Genomic DNA, 20748 nt, shown 5'->3' with positions numbered 1-20748 from the left:
AACACGCGCTTCAAAAGTACGTTGGGTTGTTTTTCCCTCTCTATCAAATGTATTGACATGGTGAATGGTGAAGGGTAGGCAGGGACAGAAATACAAGTTTGTGTGGCAAGGGTGCCCGGAGGGCGTGAATGGTGTTGGTGTCCTGTTTTCTGAGGAGTTTGGAGACAGTGTGGTGAGTGTGACTAGAGTGAGTGATAGGTTGATGATGATGAAAATGATGATTGGAAAGCTCTTGGTGAACTTCATCTCGGGATATGCTCCGCAGGTTGGTCGAAGCGATGAAGAGAAGGACAAGTTCTGGTGTGCGATAGAGAAGCTGATGGAAAACGTGAAAGATGAGGAAGTTGTTGTGGTAGGAGGAGACCTAAATGGTCATGTGGGAAGGAGTATGGATGGTTTTGACGGAGTTCATGGGGGTTACGGATATGGTGTGAGAAATGGAGAAGGTGAAAGGATTTTGGAGTTTGCTGATGGAGCTGATTTGTTGATTTGTAATACTCAGTTCCAGAAAGAGGATAATAAGCTTGTTATATACACGTCAGGTGGGTCGACGACAACCGTTGACTACCTGATGGTGCGTAGGCGACATAGGGGGCACCTCCGGGACACAAAGGTGATCCCGGGGGAGGAGGCTGTTTCACAGCACCACTTGGTTGTCTGCGACGTAAGGGTGAAAGGTGCGAGGAGAGCTCGGCGGGTGAAGTACCAACCGAGAATGAAGGTGTGGAGGTTGAAAGAGGTGACAGTAAGGGAGGCATTAAAAGAGAGGCTGAGTAGGGTCGAGGATGATGTGGTTGAGCTTGAAAGTGGTTGGATGTCAATGAAAGCTAGTCTGTTGGGAGCCGTTGGTGAGGTATGTGGATGGACAAAAGGACCATCGAGGCACTCGGAAACATGGTGGTGGGATGATGAAGTTGGAAAGAGGATTGACGAGAAGAGGAAGAAGTTCAAGGAGTGGCAGAAGGCGAAGGGTACGGGAGCAGAAACAGCAGAGCATTAAAGTTATAAGGCAGCCAGGAAGGCTGCAAAGAAAGAGGTAGCAAAGGCGCAGGAGGCATGTAGGAAAATGTTCGGAGAACGCTTGGATTCGGAAGAGGGTCAGAAAGCAGTATTCAGGATTGCAAAGCAGATAGTGAAAGAGAGGTGTGATGTGATGGGGGTGAGTTGCTTGAAGGATGAAGTGGGACAAATCGTTGTCGACCCAGATGGAATTAAAGGAAGATGGAAAAGATATATGGAAATGCTGTTGAATACAGAGAATGAATGGGATGGCAACATAGAGAGTAACCCAGTTTTAGGACCGGCAGAGAAGATAACTGAGAAGGAAGTTGAGGAAGCGATAAAGGCAATGAAGGGTAGAAAAGCGGGAGGGCCGACGGGAGTTGTGGGAGATATGTTGAAGGCAGCAGGAAGTTGGGGTGTGAAGAGAATGACAGAGATCTGTAATCTGGTGGTGAAAGAAGGCCGCATTCCATTGAAATTGGGAACTGAGTACCCTCGTCCCTCTATACAAGGGGAAAGGTGACCCTCTGGAGTGTAGCTCGTACCGAGCGATAAAGTTATTGGAGCATGGAATGAAGGTATTGGAAAGGGTGTTGGAGAGGAGGATAAGGAAGAAAGTGAAGATCGACGAAATGCAGTTTGGATTCATGCCAGGAAGAGGAACGACAGACGCGCTTTTCATTGTGAGGCAGTTGCAGGAGAAGTACATGGAGAAGAGGAAGAAGTTGTTTCTTGGGTTTGTTGATCTGGAGAAAGCATTCGATCGGGTTCCATGCAAAGTATTGACATGGGCATTGAGGAAGTTAGGAGTGGAGGAATGGTTGATCAGAGTCGTGACGGCAATGTACAAAAGAGCACGCACAGCTGTAAGGACGAAGGACGGGAACAGGGGTGAGTTTGAGGTGAAGGTGGGAGTGCATCAGGGGTCGGTACTAAGTCCACTACTATTTGTAGCTGTGATGGAGGTGCTGGCTCAGAACGTAAAGGAGGGTTTACTGTGGGAGTTGTTGTATGCAGATGATCTGGTGTTGATTGCGGAAAGTATGGATGGACTGAAGGAAAAGATGAACACGTGGAAGGAATGTATGGAGACAAAAGGTCTGAAGGTGAATATCGGAAAGACGAAGGTGATGGCAAGTGGTAAAGCATGTGGTGAGGTGGAAAGAACTGGGAAGTGGCCGTGTGCTGTGTGTAGGAAGGGTGTCGGAGTGAACTCCATTCAGTGTACAATGTGCGCTGAGTGGGTTTATCAAAAATGTAGTGGTCTGAGAGGGTGATTAACCAGTGTGGCAGCTACATTCAAATGTAAGGTGTGCACAGAGGGAGCTGCAGATGGAGGAAATGTTGAGTTGGATCTTGGAGACGGCATGAAGCTGGAAGGTGTGAAAACATTTTGCTACCTCGGAGACATGCTGAATGGAGACGGTGGATCAGACTCGGCAACGGTTGCTCGAGTGAGATGTGCATGGAAGAAGTTTCGGGAATTGAGTGGCGTGCTGATGATGAGGGGAGTGTCGTTGAAGCTGAAGGGAAAGGTGTATGCTGCATGTGTGAGAAGTGTTATGATTTATGGGAGCGAGACATGGGTAATGAACGTAGAGCAGCAACGAAGGTTGGAAAGGGTGGAAATGCGAATGGTTCGACGGATGTGCGGAGTATCGTTGAGAGAGAGGAAGACAAATTATGAATTGCGAAAGATGATGGGAATAGAGCCTGTGATTGATGCTGTGAAGAGGAACAGGTTGAGATGGTTTGGTCACGTGTTGAGGAAGGATGAAAGTGACTGGTTGAGAAGAGTGATGGAAATGAATGTAGAAGGAAGTATAAGACGGGGAAGACCGAGAAAGACTTGGCTAAAGATGGTGGAAGAAGAAATGCGGGCAAGGGGGTTAACAAGGGGAGATGCAGAAAATAGGGCAAAATGGAGAAGATTGTCATGGGGACCGTAAGGCTAACCCCCGCTCTAGCAGGGAAAATGGCCTTTAAAATGCATGTTGTGTATGTTGTTGTTGTATCAAATGTATTGACATTTGATTGACAAATGTATGGAAACTAACATTTTTTATTCTTTTATTTTTGTGATGGGAGTCTGGAAACCAGACCAATAATTATTTTATGATCACTATAGGCCTAGCGCTCACGCAAATGAAATTTATCTTGTCTGCAAGTATGCTTGCTCACGCCGCACTGAGGGCTCAGTGAATGCGATTTTCGAGACATGTACATAACATGTACACTGTACAGTTAAGTTACCTAGATAGCAAGTGCTAGCGATAGCGTGTGCGTTATCGATCTCAAGAACGAACTTTTTTGGTAGCTTTAATTGAGCTACTGACGAAGTACAGTAGACCTACATGTCGGTCTTAAAATGGTCTTCATTTGTGTATACATCCTGAAGGCTGGCAGAAAGTTTTTTAAGCCATGGTAGGCTCATACGGCATCCAACGGAACCCAGAGTCTGGGGTATATATATTCAACGAATTTGCAAATTGAGAGTTCAACCAGGAAACACTCATCGACGACCACAACTACCAGATAGCTTAGGTCAGTAGTGCAAGTCCGCATATATCTAGTACCGGTTCAGTACGTATAAGTGCACAGAACAGCAGACAGTGCCACTTCTGCAGTAGCTGGTGACGTATTGGGTAGATGACCAACGTCATTTTTAATGGTAAATGGGATGCGTGTTGGTGGTAGTGTGCTAGCCTTTGGTCTGGTAGACTTCACCATGTGGTGGCCATCTTGGAAAAAATCTGGAAAATATCAAATAGTAAAATGCCCCCTCATTATTTTTTTTTGAAAAGCCTGGATGAGAAACGAATAATTGATTTTACGTTGCCTTGAGATTTACATAATGATAAAACAACAATTTTGAAATTACACAACCATAATCCAACATCCAACGCCATTTACACAAACAATAAAAACTATTTTAGTTTGAATGTAAACAAACAAACGTACACAAGGGTTAGAAAGAACAAGACAAAACATTTTAAAATGCAGAGCCTCATCGGAATAGATAGATTACGGTAGTTCTGAGAACCAGTGCAGACACACTCACTCGCCGACTGACATGCAGTACAGTATCGCTACAACAGCATCTCCTGCACCAAAGCAGCGCACGTCAGACCACAGGCTCGTCTAGCCAGCTCCACATGTGACCAAGGCCACCCAGGAGCACGAGTCGAGCCCGCCGTCTGAAGTGTGCTGCCAAGCCTAAGAGAATTTGAGTTGTGATAGATTTAAATGCTTTTAATTCGTATTGTTCAAATTTAAGGAGCATATCAATTGTTACAACCCATCACCGGTGGATGATAAAAGTCAAGGAAATTCAAACAAAATGCAAATGATACGGTTGTACATTCAAAGTACCACCTTTCGTGTGTGTGTGTGTGTGTGTGTGTGCGTGCGTGTGTGCGTGCGTGCGTGTGGCGAGAGGGGCTCCAGACTCTATTCTCTTGCAATTCTTGTGCAAGCCTTTGTTGATTTGAAAAGTGAGGCAAGACTACCTTTGGGTCAAGTCTCAAATCAGAACATTGCGAGCAGCGACACATTTGTGAAATCTTTAGTCAAACGAGCTTTAGAGGGGTGTATCTAAACTACTTTTGTTGACCCATATGTTCAAATAATTTCGACTTTTAGGATGTCCTTCCAGGAAAACACCATTTTTGTTTAAAATCCCAAGTGAAGCAACGACTTGTTGATCACAAAGAACTTGTTGAGTGTCGTTTTTCATTACGATGAAGAAATGCTATTTTAGTTAATCGAAAGAAATCCAGAGGAATAAACAAATTATCATCGTCTCCCCAAATTGTGTGCACTTAGTAATAAACCAGGTGACGGTGGCTCTTCTCCTGACGGATCAATCTGAGTTTTATCATGACAAGGCATCTTTGCCTAGCTCAGCATAAATTGCAAGGCATATTAGGAGAACACTCGGTGCACACACACCAAGATAAAGGGTGCAACTAGGAAAACACCACTTAGGGTGATCATCATTATTTTATATGATGTGAAGAAGTGGGTGCCAATGCTTGCCCCTTTAACCCGACAGCCTGGTTTCTGGCCTGGTAGTTCAACTGAACTTCACTAAACCAACTGAACTTCAACTGAACTTCACTAAACCAACTGAACTTCACTAAACCACACCAATATCTCCAGGAAATACAAGGACATCCTTTCTTCCCATTCTGTCTTCTTCCTCCCACAAACATTACATTAACCTAAGTATCATACATAATAGCTTTTTTAATCCTCCACTGTGATGCTCTGATAGCATGGGAAATGTATTAAAGTGTTACTATGGGGCCTTAACACATGTAGTTCCGTGGTAATCTTACCTCCAGCTGCTTGCTGAGACTCTCCTCTCGGGCATGCAGCTTCTCAATATGCCTTCGCTGCTGCTCCCTCCTCAGACGTTCTGCCACCTGTCGTCGGCTATGCAGCTCGGCTTCCAGAGCATGTACCCGACCCTCGATGTCACTCTGGTCCGACAGTACCTCTGTTACAGGAAGGAGGAGGTGTGGATGAAGACAGGTGAGAAGACATGCTGAAAAGTTTGCTGTGTTCTCTTGCAAATAATAATAATCCCCAATCATTCTTTTGAAAGCATATTGCTGTACCAGAATGAGGTGCAGAATGAGAATTTGTCCCAATATCGTTGGATCGACATAAAAACGCTTTTGATGGTTTGATCATTGTCTTCGCACTTTTACTTGGCTCACCAACCTGCAAAATAAGAGTTGATGCCTCAGGAACATCTATCGTGAGATAAATTAGCATTAAGCAATCACCCCCATGACAACCTACAGGTAGTGGATAAAAAAAATGGAAACCCCAATGTAAAGTCACTTTAATAGGGTGTTGGACCACCACGTGCGTCAGGTACAACATGTATGCACGGTGCCATAGAGTCCACCAGCGTCTGGAATTCTGCAGGAGGGTTGTGGCACCATTCTTCCATGAGAAAGTCAATCAACACACACCTGTTTGATGGAGGTGGAAAACGCTGTCTCAGGCATCGTTCCAGAATATCCCATAAATGCTCGATTAGGTTCAGATCTGGTGACTGAGAAGGCCATGAAGTTTGGATAATATCAGTGTCATGCTCATCAAACCATTGGGCGACCACACATGCTCTGTGGATGGGGGCATTGTCATCCTGGAAGACACCCCTCCCAGCAGGAAAGAAGTGCTGCAACATGGGGTGAAGATGAACACTCAGCACCATTAAGCAGCGATTGGCAATGACCTTGCCTTAAGGGAATGACTGCATCCAAACCATGCCAGGAAAATACACCCCACAATATTACAGAACCACCAGAACCCTTCACTGTTGGAAACAAGCACTCAGGGTTGTAGAGTTCTTTAGGTTTACGTGACATATGCACTCGTCCATTTGTCGAGAACATGGTGAAGGATGATTCATCTGACCATATCACATTTTTCCACTGCTTGGTAGTCCATTGCCTGTGATCTTTGTACCACTGGACTGGCAAACATGTATTGTCAGGTGTGATGAGCGGTTTGTGCACTGCAACCCAACTTTGGTATCCCGCTCTGTGACATTCTCGGCAGACCGTTTTTGATGAAACTGGCTGCTCGCACCCCATGTTGATATTTACAGTCAATTGATCTGCAGTGGCTCACCTCCTTTGCCTTGTACTTCAAATTAATGCATGGATATCACGATCCTGGAGTATGATCTTCCACACATTGTTGCCCTTTATCGATTATGTCTTTCCCTTGGAGTTCCACGCCGACATCACCTTAGACACAGTTGTTCATGAAACATCAGCAAGTTGAGCTGTCTTTGTCACTGAAGCTCCTGCCAAATGTGCCCCAACAATCACCACCTTTTCAAAGTCACTGAGGTCTCCTCTTACAGCCATGCGAGCCATTAATTATAGGCAACCTGGCATGTGCAGCATTTTTATACATGACCCTAAGCATGCTGGGATATTATTTGCTTAATTAACACATGGGCCACACCTGTGTGGAAGCTATTGCTTTCAATATACTTGGTGTCCGTCATTTACCCAGGTGATTCCATTTTTTTGTCCACTACCTGTATTTCCATAATGCAATAAAAACATTAATCTCAAGTAAGATATTCTAAAGCCAGTTTTCAACACCAAAACGGCTTGTACAAATCTCTATTCAACATTTATTTCCATACCATGTCATGCATTGCCATCATTTTCAAACTTTGTTCGGCATTGCCAACATCTGAAAAAGAACGTGATATAACTGCACTCTCCAATTCCTCTACCACTGAACTTCCATCGCTGGCCTTCATTGCTCCACAGGAATCCAGATTCGAAACCAGATTGTCAGAATCCTCGCCTGCAGAGGGTACAAAACGTGCATCAGAAAGTCAGGACTTGTGTCATTATTACCAGAAAGTCTTTCAAATATAAACTAGAACGACACACAGGAGAGAGCATTCCTCCGCATGGTTAGCCATATCACTCAATTGTGAAGAATCACTAAAAAAAAAAAAAATTCTCCAATCCGAATCCATATTCAGATCTTCACCAAAATCGAATTCATTCTTCCTTGTATCACACACAACCAGTCCATCAAGTTTCGTCCAAATCCATCCATAACTTTTTGAGATATCCTGCTCGATTAGGTTCAGATCTGGTGACTGAGAAGGCCATGAAGTTTGGATAATATCAGTGTCATGCTCATCAAACCATTGGGCGACCACACATGCTCTGTGGATGGGGGCATTGTCATCCTGGAAGACACCCCTCCCAGCAGGAAAGAAGTGCTGCAACATGGGGTGAAGATGAACACTCAGCACCCCCGTCTGTCTACTGTTTTAGCCCCAGCACCCAATGGTGAAGAATCACGAAAAATTCTAGTAGCCAGATCCGAATCTTCACCAAAATCTAATCATTTCGTCCTTGCGACATACCCTACATCTCTGCCAAATTTCGTTCGTATCCGTCCACAACTTTCTGAGATATTTTGTTCACAAACAAACAGACAGACGGGGGTGAAAACATAACCTCCATCCAAGTTTGGTGGCGGAGGTAACAACAAAAAGCAATCAGATTGCAGACACTCGCCAGAACGTGTTTTTAGTGGTTTTTAAGGCTTTTGGGTTAAAACAAATATTGCGGCCGAACCAAATGACCGATGACGTCATCATTTCTTTTTTCTCCACTAATTACCTTCGCAAAAGCGGAAGGTTATGTTTTGATCGCTGTGTATTTATTTGTATGTCTGTGTGTGTGTATGTTAATCGCATAACTCAAAAAGTATTCAACCGAATTGCATGAAATTTGGTGGGATGATTGGTTATTATACGGGACACATTTGATTAGATTTTGGGAAACAGATTTGCTCAAATTCTGACTATTTTTAACTCGATCGTATTTCACTCAAAGTTATGAGCGACTGAAGAAGAAGCTGTCCATCCAGGACGTCATCACTATAACGCGATCTCCCGCGATCATTTCAACCTCAAAAAAAATTATAATTGCAGATTTGACAATAGATGAGGCATATTAACAAACGAATGAAACAGATTTGCTCAAATTCTGACTATTTTTAACTCGATCGTATTTCACTCAAAGTTATGCGCGACTGAAGAAGAAGATGTCCATCCAGGACGTCATCACTATAACGCAATCTCCCGCGATCATTTCAACCTCAAAAAAAATTATAATTGCAGATTTGACAATAGATGAGGCATATTAACAAACGAATGAAACAGATTTGCTCAAATTCTGACTATTTTTAACTCGATCGTATTTCACTCAAAGTTATGCGCGACTGAAGAAGAAGATGTCCATCCAGGACGTCATCACTATAACGCAATCTCCCGCGATCATTTCAACCTCAAAAAAAATTATAATTGCAGATTTGTCAAGAGATGAGGCATATTAACAAACGAATGAAACAGATTTGCTCAAATTCTGACTATTTTTAACTCGATCGTATTTCACTCAAAGTTATGAGCGACTGAAGAAGAGGATGTCCATCCAAGACGTCATCACTATAACGCGATCTCCCGCAATCATTTCAACCTCAAATGAAATTCAAATTGCAGATTTGTCAATCGGGGAGGCATATTAACAGACGAATGAAACAGATTTGCTCAAATTCTGATTTTTAAAAATCGATCGCATTTCACATAAAGTTTCACATCGCATACACTCCCATGCCAAGTACAGAACAGTAGCTGCGGCGAAGGTATGCGCTCTACCGAGTGCCCGGATTCTAGTTTATCCTGAGATGACGCTCAAGAAATTTCATCTTTACCGGATGAAGTTTTGTACTTGTAGAATTATGACATTGAACTAGCTGCGCTCCAACGCGAGTCGAAAGAATTGACGCGACCAAAGACGGAATTCGTCCAAGTTGCTTTATTGAAACAAAACAGCTCAGGTATTCTGACAAAAGCCCGTTTATCGGGCAGCAATATATATACACATTTATGTCGGGAAGTTTGCCCGGCAAAAGCTATACCGGGCATGCCCGGGTGTCAAGGGCGAGCCTTGGAAAGGCGAGTCTGGACCTGCCCGGGCGTGTTTGGCTGCGGCCTGGCAAGTCGAGGCTGGGCGTGCCCGGGCGCTCTGGACGAGCACTGGAAAGGCGAGAGCGGGCATGCCCGGACGCTCTGGGCGAGCCCTGGAAAGGCGATAGCGGGCATGCCCGGACGCTCTGGGCGAGCCCTGGAAAGGCGATAGCGGGCATGCCCGGACGCTCTGGGCGAGCCCTGGAAAGGCGATAGCGGGCATGCCCGGACGCTCTGGGCGAGCCCTGGAAAGGCGAGAGCGGGCATGCCCGGGAAAGACGAGACCGGGCGTGCCCGGGAGGTTCGGGCGTGCCCGGGAACAGTGAGTCCGGGCATGCCCGGGAGAGGCGCGTCTGGCCGTGTTCTGGCCGGTGCAAGGCGATTGTGTGCATCCAGCGGTAACCGCTACACACGCCCCTCCAGAATCGACCTGCACCGGCAGGGTCAATTTAAGGGGGGTCCGGATGACCCGGCCGAAGCGACCCCTGGAGGGTCGTGGGGAGGGGTCCGACGTGGTGGTGGGTGGTCGAGCGGGGGGAACTGTGGACGGGGGGCGGCCTCGCCGTGGAGGAAGGGCCAACCGTGGTGGTCGGTCGACGTCCATGTGCGCCGGTTTGAGGCGGTCCACAGAGATCCGGTCCGACCGGCCGCAAACGTCGACGACAAAGGACTTGTCGCCCCGTCGCAGGACCCGGAAGGGCCCGTTGTACGGCGGCCGGAGTGGCCCCCGGTGCGCGTCATGATGCACAAAGACGTACTCCGCTGTGCGAAGCGCCGGGGGGACGTAGGACTGGGGGCCACCGTGGCGGGACGTTGGCACGGGGGCAAATCGGCGGGCGGCCTCCTGGAGGTCCGAGCGCTGGTGTGCGGCGGACCAGGGACTGGTAGCGTCGGGCACGAACTCGCCCAGGACGCGGAGCGGCTGGCCGTAGACGAGCTCGGCGGCGGACGCCCGGAGGTCCTCCTTGGGGGCCGTGCGGAGGCCCAAAAGGACCCACGGCAGCCGGTCGGTCCAACCGTCGTCCTGAATGCCGGCCATGAGTGCGGCCTTCATGGAGCGGTGAAACCGCTCGCACAACCCGTTGGCTTGGGGGTGGTAGGCCGTGGTGCGGTGCAGCGTGACCCCCAACGAGCGGGCGACCGCGCCCCAAAGTTCGGACGTGAACTGTGGGCCGCGGTCGGACGAGATGTCTGCCGGTGCGCCGAAGCGCACGACCCAGGTGGCGATGAGCGCCTGCGCCACGTCGGCGGTGGTGGTGGAGGTGAGGGGCACGGCCTCCGGCCACCTGGTGGTCCTGTCCACCATGGTGAGCAGGTGGGTGAACCCCCGCGATGGGGGCAGGGGACCCACCAGGTCCACGTGGACGTGGTCGAAACGCTGTGCAGGCACGGTGAAAGGTGCCAGCGGGGCCTGGGTGTGGCGGTGGACCTTGGCCCGCTGGCAGGCCGTGCAGGCGTTGGCCCAGTAGCGGACGTTCCGTCGAAGGCCGTGCCAGACGAAACGCGCCTACACCAGCTTCTGAGAAGCTTTCCGGCCCGGGTGAGAAAGGCCGTGGATGGAGGCGAAGATGCGGCGCTGCCAGAAAACGGGCACGATGAGGCGAGGCTGGCCCTGGGAGACGTCGCAGAGCAGGACGGTGCCTGCGAAGGGGATGTCGGCCAGGCGGAGGCCCGTGTCCGCCGCCCGGAGGGCCTGCACCGAGGTGCCGGTGGTCTGGTCGGCCGCCATGAGCGCGAAGTCCACGCCGAGGTGGACCGCGTTCGCGCTGGCCCGAGAAAGACAGTCGGCCACAGCGTTGTCTTTGCCGGCGACGTGCCGGATGTCCGTGGTGAATTCCGACACGGCGGAGAGGTGGCGCTGCTGGCGGGCCGACCACGGCTCCGTGACTTTGGCCATTGCGTAGACCAACGGCTTGTGGTCGAGGAAAGCCGTGAACGGGCGGCCCTCCAGGAGGTGTCGGAAATGGCGAACGGCCAGGAATAGACCGAGCAGCTCGCGGTCGAACGTGCTGTATTTTAACTCGTTCGGCCAGAGCTGCCGGCTGAAAAAAGCGAGTGGCTGCCAAACCCCGTCCACCCATTGTTCATGGACGGCGCCCACCGCGTAGTTGGAGGCGTCCGTAGTGAGGGCGATGGGCGCGTTGAGCACCGGGTGAGCCAGCAGCGTTGCGTCGGCGAGGGCCCGTTTTGCGCTCGCGAAGGCCGCGTCCATGGCCGTGGACCAAACGATGTCATGCTTGGCCGGCTTGCCCCGGAGGGCCTCGTAAAGGGGCCGCATGAGCTGAGCAGCGCGGGGCACGAATCGGTGATAAAAATTCACCATGCCGAGGAACTCTTGTAGGGCCTTGATGGAACTGGGACGCGGGAACGTGGTGATGGCCTCGACCTTGGTCGGCAGCAGCACGGCCCCGGTCTTGGTGATGCGGTGGCCCAAAAAGTCAACGGTCGTCGTGCCGAAGTGGCATTTGGCCGGTTGACAATTAAGCCGTGCTCGCTGAGGCGACCGAACAGTGTTCGGAGGTGGAGGAGGTGCTCGGCGCGGGACGTGCTGGCGACGAGGATGTCCTCCAGATAGACGAAAAGAAATGGCAGGTCGCGCAGCACGCCGTCCATTAAGCGCTGGAATGCCTGGGCCGCGTTCTTGAGGCCAAACGGCATCCTCAAAAATTCGAACAGGCCGAACGGCGTGATGATGGCCATCTTTGGGACGTCGGCCGCCCGGACAGGTACCTGGTGGTATCCCCGTATCAGGTCAATTTTGGAAAACATGACCCGTCCCGCCAAACGGGCGGAAAAGTCCTGGATGTGCGGGATCGGGTACCTGTCGGGGGTGGTAGCGTCGTTGAGGCGGCGGTAGTCGCCACACGGGCGCCATCCGCCCCCCGGCTTTGGCACGATGTGCAGTGGTGAGGCCCACGCGCTATTGGAGCGCCGCACGATGCCGAGGTGCTCCAACGCGTCGAACTCGGCCTTTGCCACGGCGAGCTTGGCCGGGTCGAGGCGGCAGGCCCTGGCGTAGACCGGCGGGCCCGTAGTGGGTATGTGGTGCTCGATCCCATGCCGCACTGCGACGGCCGAAAACGTCGGCCGTGTGAGGGCCGGGAATTCCGCGAGCAGGCGAGCGAACTCGTTCGCCGTCGGGAGGGCGCACGCCAGTTCGGTCGGCGCGGAGCTGCTCATCGTGCACGCCAGGGAGCTGAAGGTCTCGGCGTTGACAAGGCGACGACGTTTGACGTCGACCAGCAGCCCGTGCGCGCAGAGGAAGTCGGCGCCCAGCAAAGCCATGGGGACGCAGGTGGTCACAAAGGTCCACTGAAAGCGCTGGCTGCCGAAGCAGAGGGTGACGTTGCGCGGGCCGAAAGTGCGTATGGCCGAGCCATTAGCAGCGACCAAAGAGGGGCCGCATACGGCGTCCCGCCTGTCCTGCTCGGAGGCGGGTATGACGCTCAGTTGGGCGCCGGTGTCACAAAGGAAACGCCGCCCGGACGCTTTGTCCCGAATAAAAAGCAAGTTGCCCGAGTGGCCGGCGCTCATGGCTGGGAATGAACGCCGGCCCGGCCGTTTCCCGACTTGCCGAAAGTGCACGGGGGTCGGCACGTCCGAGCCTTGTGTCCGAACCTGGCGTGGTAATAACACCACGCCTGGTCAGGTGGAGGCCCCGACCGTCGTGTCGGAAGCGGTCGGTGCGGCCGCCAGTTTCACCGGCAGTTCGGCCTCCAACCGCGCAGGGCGCTCGGGCGTCGCCTCGGACGGCGGCAGGCTCCAGGTAGCCGCGCCGATGTGTTGGCCCGCCGAGGAGATCTTATCGGCTTCCCTGGCGAGGGCGCGGGGATCGGTGATCGACGTGCCAGCCAGGGCGAGGCGTACCGGGTGAGGCAGCTGGCGAAGGAACAACTCGCGGAACAGAAAATCCGGAGAGTGCTCACCGAGCAACGAGAGCATATAGTCCATGCGCTCGGACGGGCGCGTGTCGCCGAGCTCGGGCAGGTCGAGCAGGCACCGTGCGCGTGCCGCCGGTGAGAGGGCGAAAGCGTTGAGGAGGAGCGTCTTCAGCGCGTCATACTTGTCGGCAGCCGGCGGGTGCTCGAGGAGGCTCAGGGCGCGGGCCGCGGTGGCGGAACCGAGCGCTGCCACGATGTGGTGGAAGCGGGTGTCGTCCGCGGTGATGCCTCGCAGGGCGAACTGGGAGTCCGCCTGGGCGAACCAAACAGCCGCGTGAGCCTCCCAGAAGGTAGGCAGTTTAAGAGTCACTGCCGTGTCCATGTCGGTAGGTCACCAGTGAAGGAGCTGCGCTCCAACGCGAGTCGAAAGAATCGACGCGACCATAGACGGAATTCGTCCGAGTTGCTTTATTGAAACAAAACAGCTCAGGTATTCTGACAAAAGCCCGTTTATTGGGCAGCAATATATATACACATTTATGTCGGGAAGTTTGCCCGGCAAAAGCTATACCGGGCATGCCCGGGTGTCAAGGGCGAGCCTTGGAAAGGCGAGTCTGGACCTGCCCGGGCGTGTTTGGCTGCTGCCTGGCAAGTCGAGGCTGGGCGTGCCCGGGCGCTCTGGACGAGCACTGGAAAGGCGAGAGCGGGCATGCCCGGACGCTCTGGGCGAGCCCTGGAAAGGCGATAGCGGGCATGCCCGGACGCTCTGGGCGAGCCCTGGAAAGGCGATAGCGGGCATGCCCGGACGCTCTGGGCGAGCCCTGGAAAGGCGAGAGCGGGCATGCCCGGGAAAGACGAGACCGGGCGTGCCCGAACCTCCCGGGCACGCCCGGGAACAGTGAGTCCGGGCATGCCCGGGAGAGGCGCGTCTGGCCGTGTTCTGGCCGGTGCAAGGCGATTGTGTGCATCCAGCGGTAACCGCTACAACATAATCATTACCTCCACGACATAATCTCCCCTTCTTGTTCAGGCTGGAGTTCCCCAAGGCAGTGTTCTGGGCCCTGCGCTTTTTCTGGTCTTCATCAATGATCTCTCTGACTCTCTGGAAAATCCTCTCTATCTCTTTGCTGATGACTCTACTCTCTGTCACTCCATTCCTCATCCCTGAGATCGGCAGTCTGCAGCCTCCTCACTCTCTGCAGACCTGGACAAAATCACAGACTGGTCAAACAAGTGGAACATGTCTTCAATCCCGACAAATCTCACACTCTTACTATGTCTCTCCGAAAAGACCAGCTGGACAACCCTCCCATCTACTTTCTGAAGAATCCTCTCCAAGAAGTTCTGTCACTCAAGCTTTTGGGTCTCAATATCTGCCATGATCTTTCCTGGGAAAGCCGACTGGGCATCCTCCGTTTTGTGAAGTCCTTCCTTGGCACACCTTAGCTCCTCACCACATACAAGGCTTTCATCTGCAGCTCAATGGAATACTGCTCTCCCCTCTGGGCTGGTGCTCCTGCCTCACACCTAACTCGGCTTCACGTTGTTGAAACCAACGCTTTCAGAATCATTGGAATCTCCCGCGATGAAGCCAATTGTGAGGGCCTTTCACTCACTCACCGCAGGCAAGTGGTCTTTCTGTCTTCTACCGACTCCTATCCGGCCTAGCTCCCCCAATTCTATCTGTGCTCTGTCCCCCAAATATTCCTCCAGGTCGCACAAGATCTGCCAGCAACCATCTTCTGATGAAATTGCCAAAATCAAGACTCTCTGCTCACCTTCATTCTTTCATTCTTCTTTACTCACACCTCTGGAATAAACTCCGTCACTCTCTTCAATCCCACTCCTCCCTCCAGGTCTTTAAAACAGCTCTTCAACACCATCTCTTATCTTCCCTCCGCCAAAACCTTGATCTTTTCTACCCCCGTTAATTCATCCCAGATCCACTTTTTTGAAATGCCAACTTCTTTCCTGGAAGTCCCAGCAGTGTCCATGTGTACTATACCTCTCCCAAACATCCGGGTTGCTAAACCTTCTCAAGTTTCTGCATTGTTGGATAGAACCTGTTGTATTTAAAATTTATTAGGGATGGTCTCAGGCTCCAATACAAGCACCAACTTGTCCGAGTAAAAAAAAAAAAAAAAAAAAATAACACTCCCCAGATTACCTCTGTACAGAGGAGCTTCGTTTTTTTGAAAGTCTTGAGATGTAATAAAACTTTGTGAATGAGCAACATCATTCCACAACTGCATTCTGATGTTGGAAAGAAAATGCTTATCAACCGTGCATGACGCAAAGTAATTGTTGTGCGAGATGACCACCGGAGAATAAATAATTTTGATTGTGGTATGCAGGAGGATAAAACCACACTGTCTTATATAAAAGGCTATTATTTCCAGTTAGGTACGACTCGTCTTTATTACCTCCGCCACAAAAGGCGATTATGTTTCCCTTCACCAACAAAGGTGGACAGAGGTTATGTATTCACACCCGTTTGTTTGTCTGTCGGTAGAAGTTATGGACAGATTTGGACAAAACCTGCCACATGGTTCGGTTGTTGGCGACTAACCGACACCCCTCAGTAGCTTTGCTAGTGGGGAGGGTGACTGTGACACCCTGCCAGGACCAAAAACAACACCTGGCAAAGGGAGAATAAGCTCCCGCAGGGAGCTAGCCGGCCATCCAGTAAAGAGATGGTGTCTCCTAAAAAACACCCATCTGGTATTGAACGGTTCAAGTCATACCAAAGACTTTGAAAATGGTACTTGCTGCTTCCTTGCTTGACAAGGATAGAGCACGGACAATCCCCATTGGTTGCACTCCATGGGAAGAAGGAATTTCCTCTTGAGGAAATGCCCCGCTGAGTACGGTGAGAAAAGCGGTGCCATCGTTATGACGTCGCTTGCACCCAGAGTATCCTGGGAAGTGACGGCAGTGATGACACTTCCCCCTAGCTCAGTGGCTGTTTTAAGTGTTTGTCTCGTCAGTATGTCCGTGTGTGTGTGTGTGTGTGTGTTTGTGTGTGTGAGTGTGTGAGTGTGTGAGTGTGTGAGTGTGGGTCAGTCAGCTCTATTACGAGCCTTAGCCCATGTATTTAAAAATAAAAAATAACAAGTACAGATACATTCAAAGTACACTGCGCCCATGCCCAATAATTAAATATCCTCCAGCGCGGCATTGCCGGGGCGCCTTAGGCGCCCGGAAATACCGCCGTGCAGCTCATAGAGACTGTATTGGGTGAGAGAGGTGTACAATAATTGATTGGTTAATTGCATAATTAAAATAAATAATTGATCATAAAATATTTTCTTAATAAATTGGCTAAGAGCATACCTAAGCCATTAGTGCTTCATCCAAAGCTGTAACCTTTTGAAAATTAATTAAACAAGTCATTAATCAAAAAAATGAAATAATCAATTGATTAATCAATAAATAATTAATTGATTAATCAATAAATCAAAAATATCCTTTATAGCCACATCACTTGGTCACTGTCGTGTCCAAATATCAGCTTCCTAGCTCAAATGGTTCCTGAGATATTGCCCAGAAGAGAAAGGAAACATAAGTACTTAATTAATCTTCCATATATATATAAGAAAGTTTTTGTTTGTTTGTTTGTTTGTTTTTTTGTTTGTCTGCACGCGTTAATCTCCTGAACGGTGAAAGATAGGAGGAAACCTCTGAACCAAAAAAATGTCGGGACGGGCCCCGGGAAGGTTATAGGCTAGGTGGCGAGGCTGGTCGAGGCCGCCTCGGCCGGGCAGGGCCCATTTCGCAATAAATCTTCTTCTTCTTTCAAAATTATCTTGAAGTACAACTTATGCACTTAATAGGAATATCTGACTGATTGCAACACATGCTTTCAAAATTCTCTCTCGCAGGGCCCGACAGAAGAAAGAACAAGGAATCGTTGAGCACTAACTGATACTGGGCTCGCGTTAGACCTATGTACAGAAGATTAAAGTTTAATCTGCTTTCATCGTAAAACACATTTATATTTATTTTTGTGTTTATTTCAATTGTGATGCGTTTATTTATGGCTGCTGCCCAACTTCCTCGAAATTTACTTGAAGCCCAAGAACCTGACCCACATATTCCCACAGGAAATTGGTTTCAACCATCAAAGTTTTGAATATCGCGGCATTTTCCAAGAACATAACACAACAATATTTCAGAGATTACTGCATAGCACAATATCTTAAAATGGTGTGGACGGATTCGGACTAAACTTGGTGGGCAGATTGGGTGTGTGACAAGTTCAAATTGATTAGAGTTTGGTGAATATCTGGATATGAGAAATTTTTAATTATCAAGTGATTCTCCACCATTGAGAGATGGGGCCAAAAACGATATACAACACAACACAACATCATGCATTTTAAGGCCATTTTTCCCTGCTAGAGCGGGGGTTAGCCTTGCGGTCCCCATGACAATCTTCTCCATTTTGCCCTATTTTCTGCATCTCTCCTTGTTAACCCCCTTGCCCGCATTTGTTCTTCCACCATCTTTAGCCAAGTCTTTCTCGGTCTTCCCCGTCCTCTACTTCCTTCTACATTCATTTCCATCGCTCTTCTCAACCAGTCAATTTCATCCTTCCTCAACACATGACCAAACCATCTCAAACTGTTCCTCTTCACAGCATCCATCACAGGCTCTATTCCCATCGTCTTTTGTAATTCATCATTTGTCTTCCTCTCTCTCAACGATACTCCGCACATCCACCGAACCATTCGCATTTCCACCCGCAAAAAAAACGATACACAGCATGATATTTAAAAAACAAAAGTTGTGGACGAGTCTTGACAAAACTTGGTGGACAGGTTGGGTTGGTGACAAGAACATGCTGGTTACATCCTGCCCATCATTGGACTACAAAACGTAAACTGTTCAGCCTGGTGGAGCTATGCACTTTCCCTGAGTGCCGCTCTAGTTACCCTTTGCATGTCTTGTGTTTCTGGAGGAGGTGGACGACTCTGCTCCTGTTCCCAAGTTCCCCACTGGGTTTTTCTGCAATAGGTTCTGCTCATGCCTTGTCAGGTATCTGCAGTGGGCAATACAGTTAATCCAAGCAGGAGCCCCAAAACATTATAGAAATAAAATTAATCCTGAAGATATGTAACAATAGTGAAGTAAAGAAGGAGAATTGTTAAGCAAGAGATATGGGTTGTGGAAGGGAAAGAGGGTTGACTGTAGGGCAGAGGCTGGCCTTCCCCTGGACAGCTAGCATGAGGTCTTACCTTCCGTCCAACTTGTGACCATGTTTACTCAGCCACCTATGATGCCTGTCAGTTGTTGAGGGGGGAGAAGGGCTGCAGCTACCGGCACTGGTGGCTGAAGGGCTCGTTGCCTCAATTCCAAGGCTCTCTCTCACTGTGCCCTCCAAGCTTCCTATCTCCTGGGGTTAAATAATAAAGTTCCCACTGGTATAAGCAATCAAATTGCTGGCCAAGATCCATTAAATAATCGATTAAACAGGCACTTTGTCTTTCTTTGAGAAGAGCACTATCCAACAAAGTCTTGGAAAATTAACAATTTAATTGATGATGTATAACAAGCCTTGGTGTGCACCCATTAAATATTTTGTACAATGGTTACAATTCCACTATAAAGCTTAGTACTACTCAGGCTGGGTTGATAGTAACTCTAATAGTCCGTTGTCCTGGGTGGTGGCAGGGGATGTGTCTGTAGCTTGCATCTAATACAATTACAGGCTCATAAATGAGCCTTAGCTATCAAATTTCATAATGTTTCCCATCAAAACATGTTGTAAAAGTATTTATATCAATGAAAGTCGACTGTACCCAAGATGATGAGTGGTACATTTTCATGAAAATTACACACGTGATGCAAAATGAGAAAACGCTGCACACCTTAGATCTGATGGTGGCAACTCGGAGTCGGCCCTGAAGCTGCTGCGTCTCCCTCTGCAGCCTCATGATATCCTTTTGTTGCCGGAGCATCAGCCGGCGCTCCTCGCTCGCTGCCCGAGCTGCCTCCCGCAGACCCCGAATCTCTGCCTGCATAATCCGGTCGTGCAAAGCATTTTCCTATACACTTCAAAAACACTACCTCAAATCACCCAAAGAATACTCGTCATAGAATTGGTCACATCAAGGCAACATCTCAAAAAATACAATGACAAATATTATTTCCATTCATTTAAACCCAAAAGGAGAGGGATGTGGATGCTCACCTGTTCTTGCTGCAATCGGACACGCAGGTTCTGCTGTTTTTGGTTCAATATTAATAGCTGCCCAAGATCCCCAGCTTGCTGCAGGATTCTGAACATCACACCAAAAAGGGGAGATGAAGGAGGAGGTACAGCATTGTATGGGAGGAAAAGGAAAGTCATTACGAAAACAAAATGAAGTATGTATAGTGGGTGAGCACGGAGTAATGTCGTTTCACCGCTTTTGATGCTTGAGCCAGGCGAGCTCTGCCGAAGTCTTTTCACGAAGTGCTTTCTCACGGAACTGAAGAAGAGCATCCTGGTGCTGTGCTCGCAATTCTTCATCCCTCACTCGATGCCTTAACACCTCCAGTGAGGGCACTGCAGCCACAGGTGTATTGTGTCTTGTTGCAATGCTTGCTTTACGCTGCCAAAAACAAGCACATTGTGTTGCTATGCTCGGTAGATTCCTAAAAAGAAGTCTGAGAGACAGATTTTGGCCAAAAAAACTCAAAATCGTTATCAACTTATTTATTTGTTTCTACAACAGTTGTATCAAAACTTGTCTCAAATAAACATGTAACTGTTCATAAAACAATTAAGTAGGAAAATAATAGCATTTTCTATTACAAAGGGAATCTCCCCGATGCCATATACTCGTACTAACAAAGCATAATCTTGTTATTTTTCAGCTTTCAAAACAATGACCTGGGTAAAAAAGGGCAGAAGGGGAGGTGGGAGGAAATTAGCTCTATTGTCCAATGAGAACAACACCCAAAAGCCTGAAGCGATTTCGACAAATATGATTGCAAGCAAAATGATGCAATGTTATAAATAAATGTATGATATTGAATGAATGAATGAATGAATGAATGATCGTTTTAAGGCCATTTTCCCCACTAGAGCGGGGGTTAGCCTTGCGGGCCCCATGACAATCATGGTTCCCTGTTTGAGGCAATGTTTTTATGGCCGGATGCCCTTCCTGACGCCAACCCTTGGTCACGCTCTTACGATGCGCAGGGGTACAGTGTACCTATTCTAACCGGGGTACACACCGTGATCATTCATCCCAGCAAGCTGGTACTCAATTTGCCGACCTCGGAAGGATGACAGGCTGAGTCAACCCCCCTGGCGTTAATTCAGCGATAGACCGGAATTCAAACCCA

General features: G+C 49.2%; 1 protein-coding gene across 7 annotated transcripts in view; it reads right to left on the bottom strand.

Annotated features, from left to right (window-relative positions):
• The window catches only part of LOC137438952 (centrosome-associated protein 350), a 143759-nt gene that overhangs the window by 21355 nt on the left and 101656 nt on the right, over window positions 1–20748 (bottom strand). For 6 of the 7 annotated variants that reach the window (XM_068134449.2, XM_068134453.2, XM_078767537.1 and 3 more), the window contains 8 exons: window positions 19822–20009; window positions 19607–19694; window positions 19284–19430; window positions 18651–18808; window positions 18348–18454; window positions 7181–7347; window positions 5625–5730; window positions 5343–5503 (listed from right to left, as the gene is read on the bottom strand). In XM_068134449.2, the coding sequence (XP_067990550.2) occupies window positions 5343–5503; window positions 5625–5730; window positions 7181–7347; window positions 18348–18454; window positions 18651–18808; window positions 19284–19430; window positions 19607–19694; window positions 19822–20009 (1122 nt within the window). The remainder of the gene's footprint in view (window positions 1–5342; window positions 5504–5624; window positions 5731–7180; window positions 7348–18347; window positions 18455–18650; window positions 18809–19283; window positions 19431–19606; window positions 19695–19821; window positions 20010–20748) is intronic. The other variant, XM_078767538.1, reaches the window with a different exon arrangement.

The sequence above is a fragment of the Myxine glutinosa genome, chromosome 13 (assembly GCF_964187855.1).
Source record: "Myxine glutinosa chromosome 13, kmMyxGlut1.1, whole genome shotgun sequence".
NCBI classification, from domain to species: domain Eukaryota; kingdom Metazoa; phylum Chordata; class Myxini; order Myxiniformes; family Myxinidae; genus Myxine; species Myxine glutinosa.
Note: the sequence above shows the minus strand (reverse complement) of the source record. Positions and strands in the feature narration are given on the sequence as shown.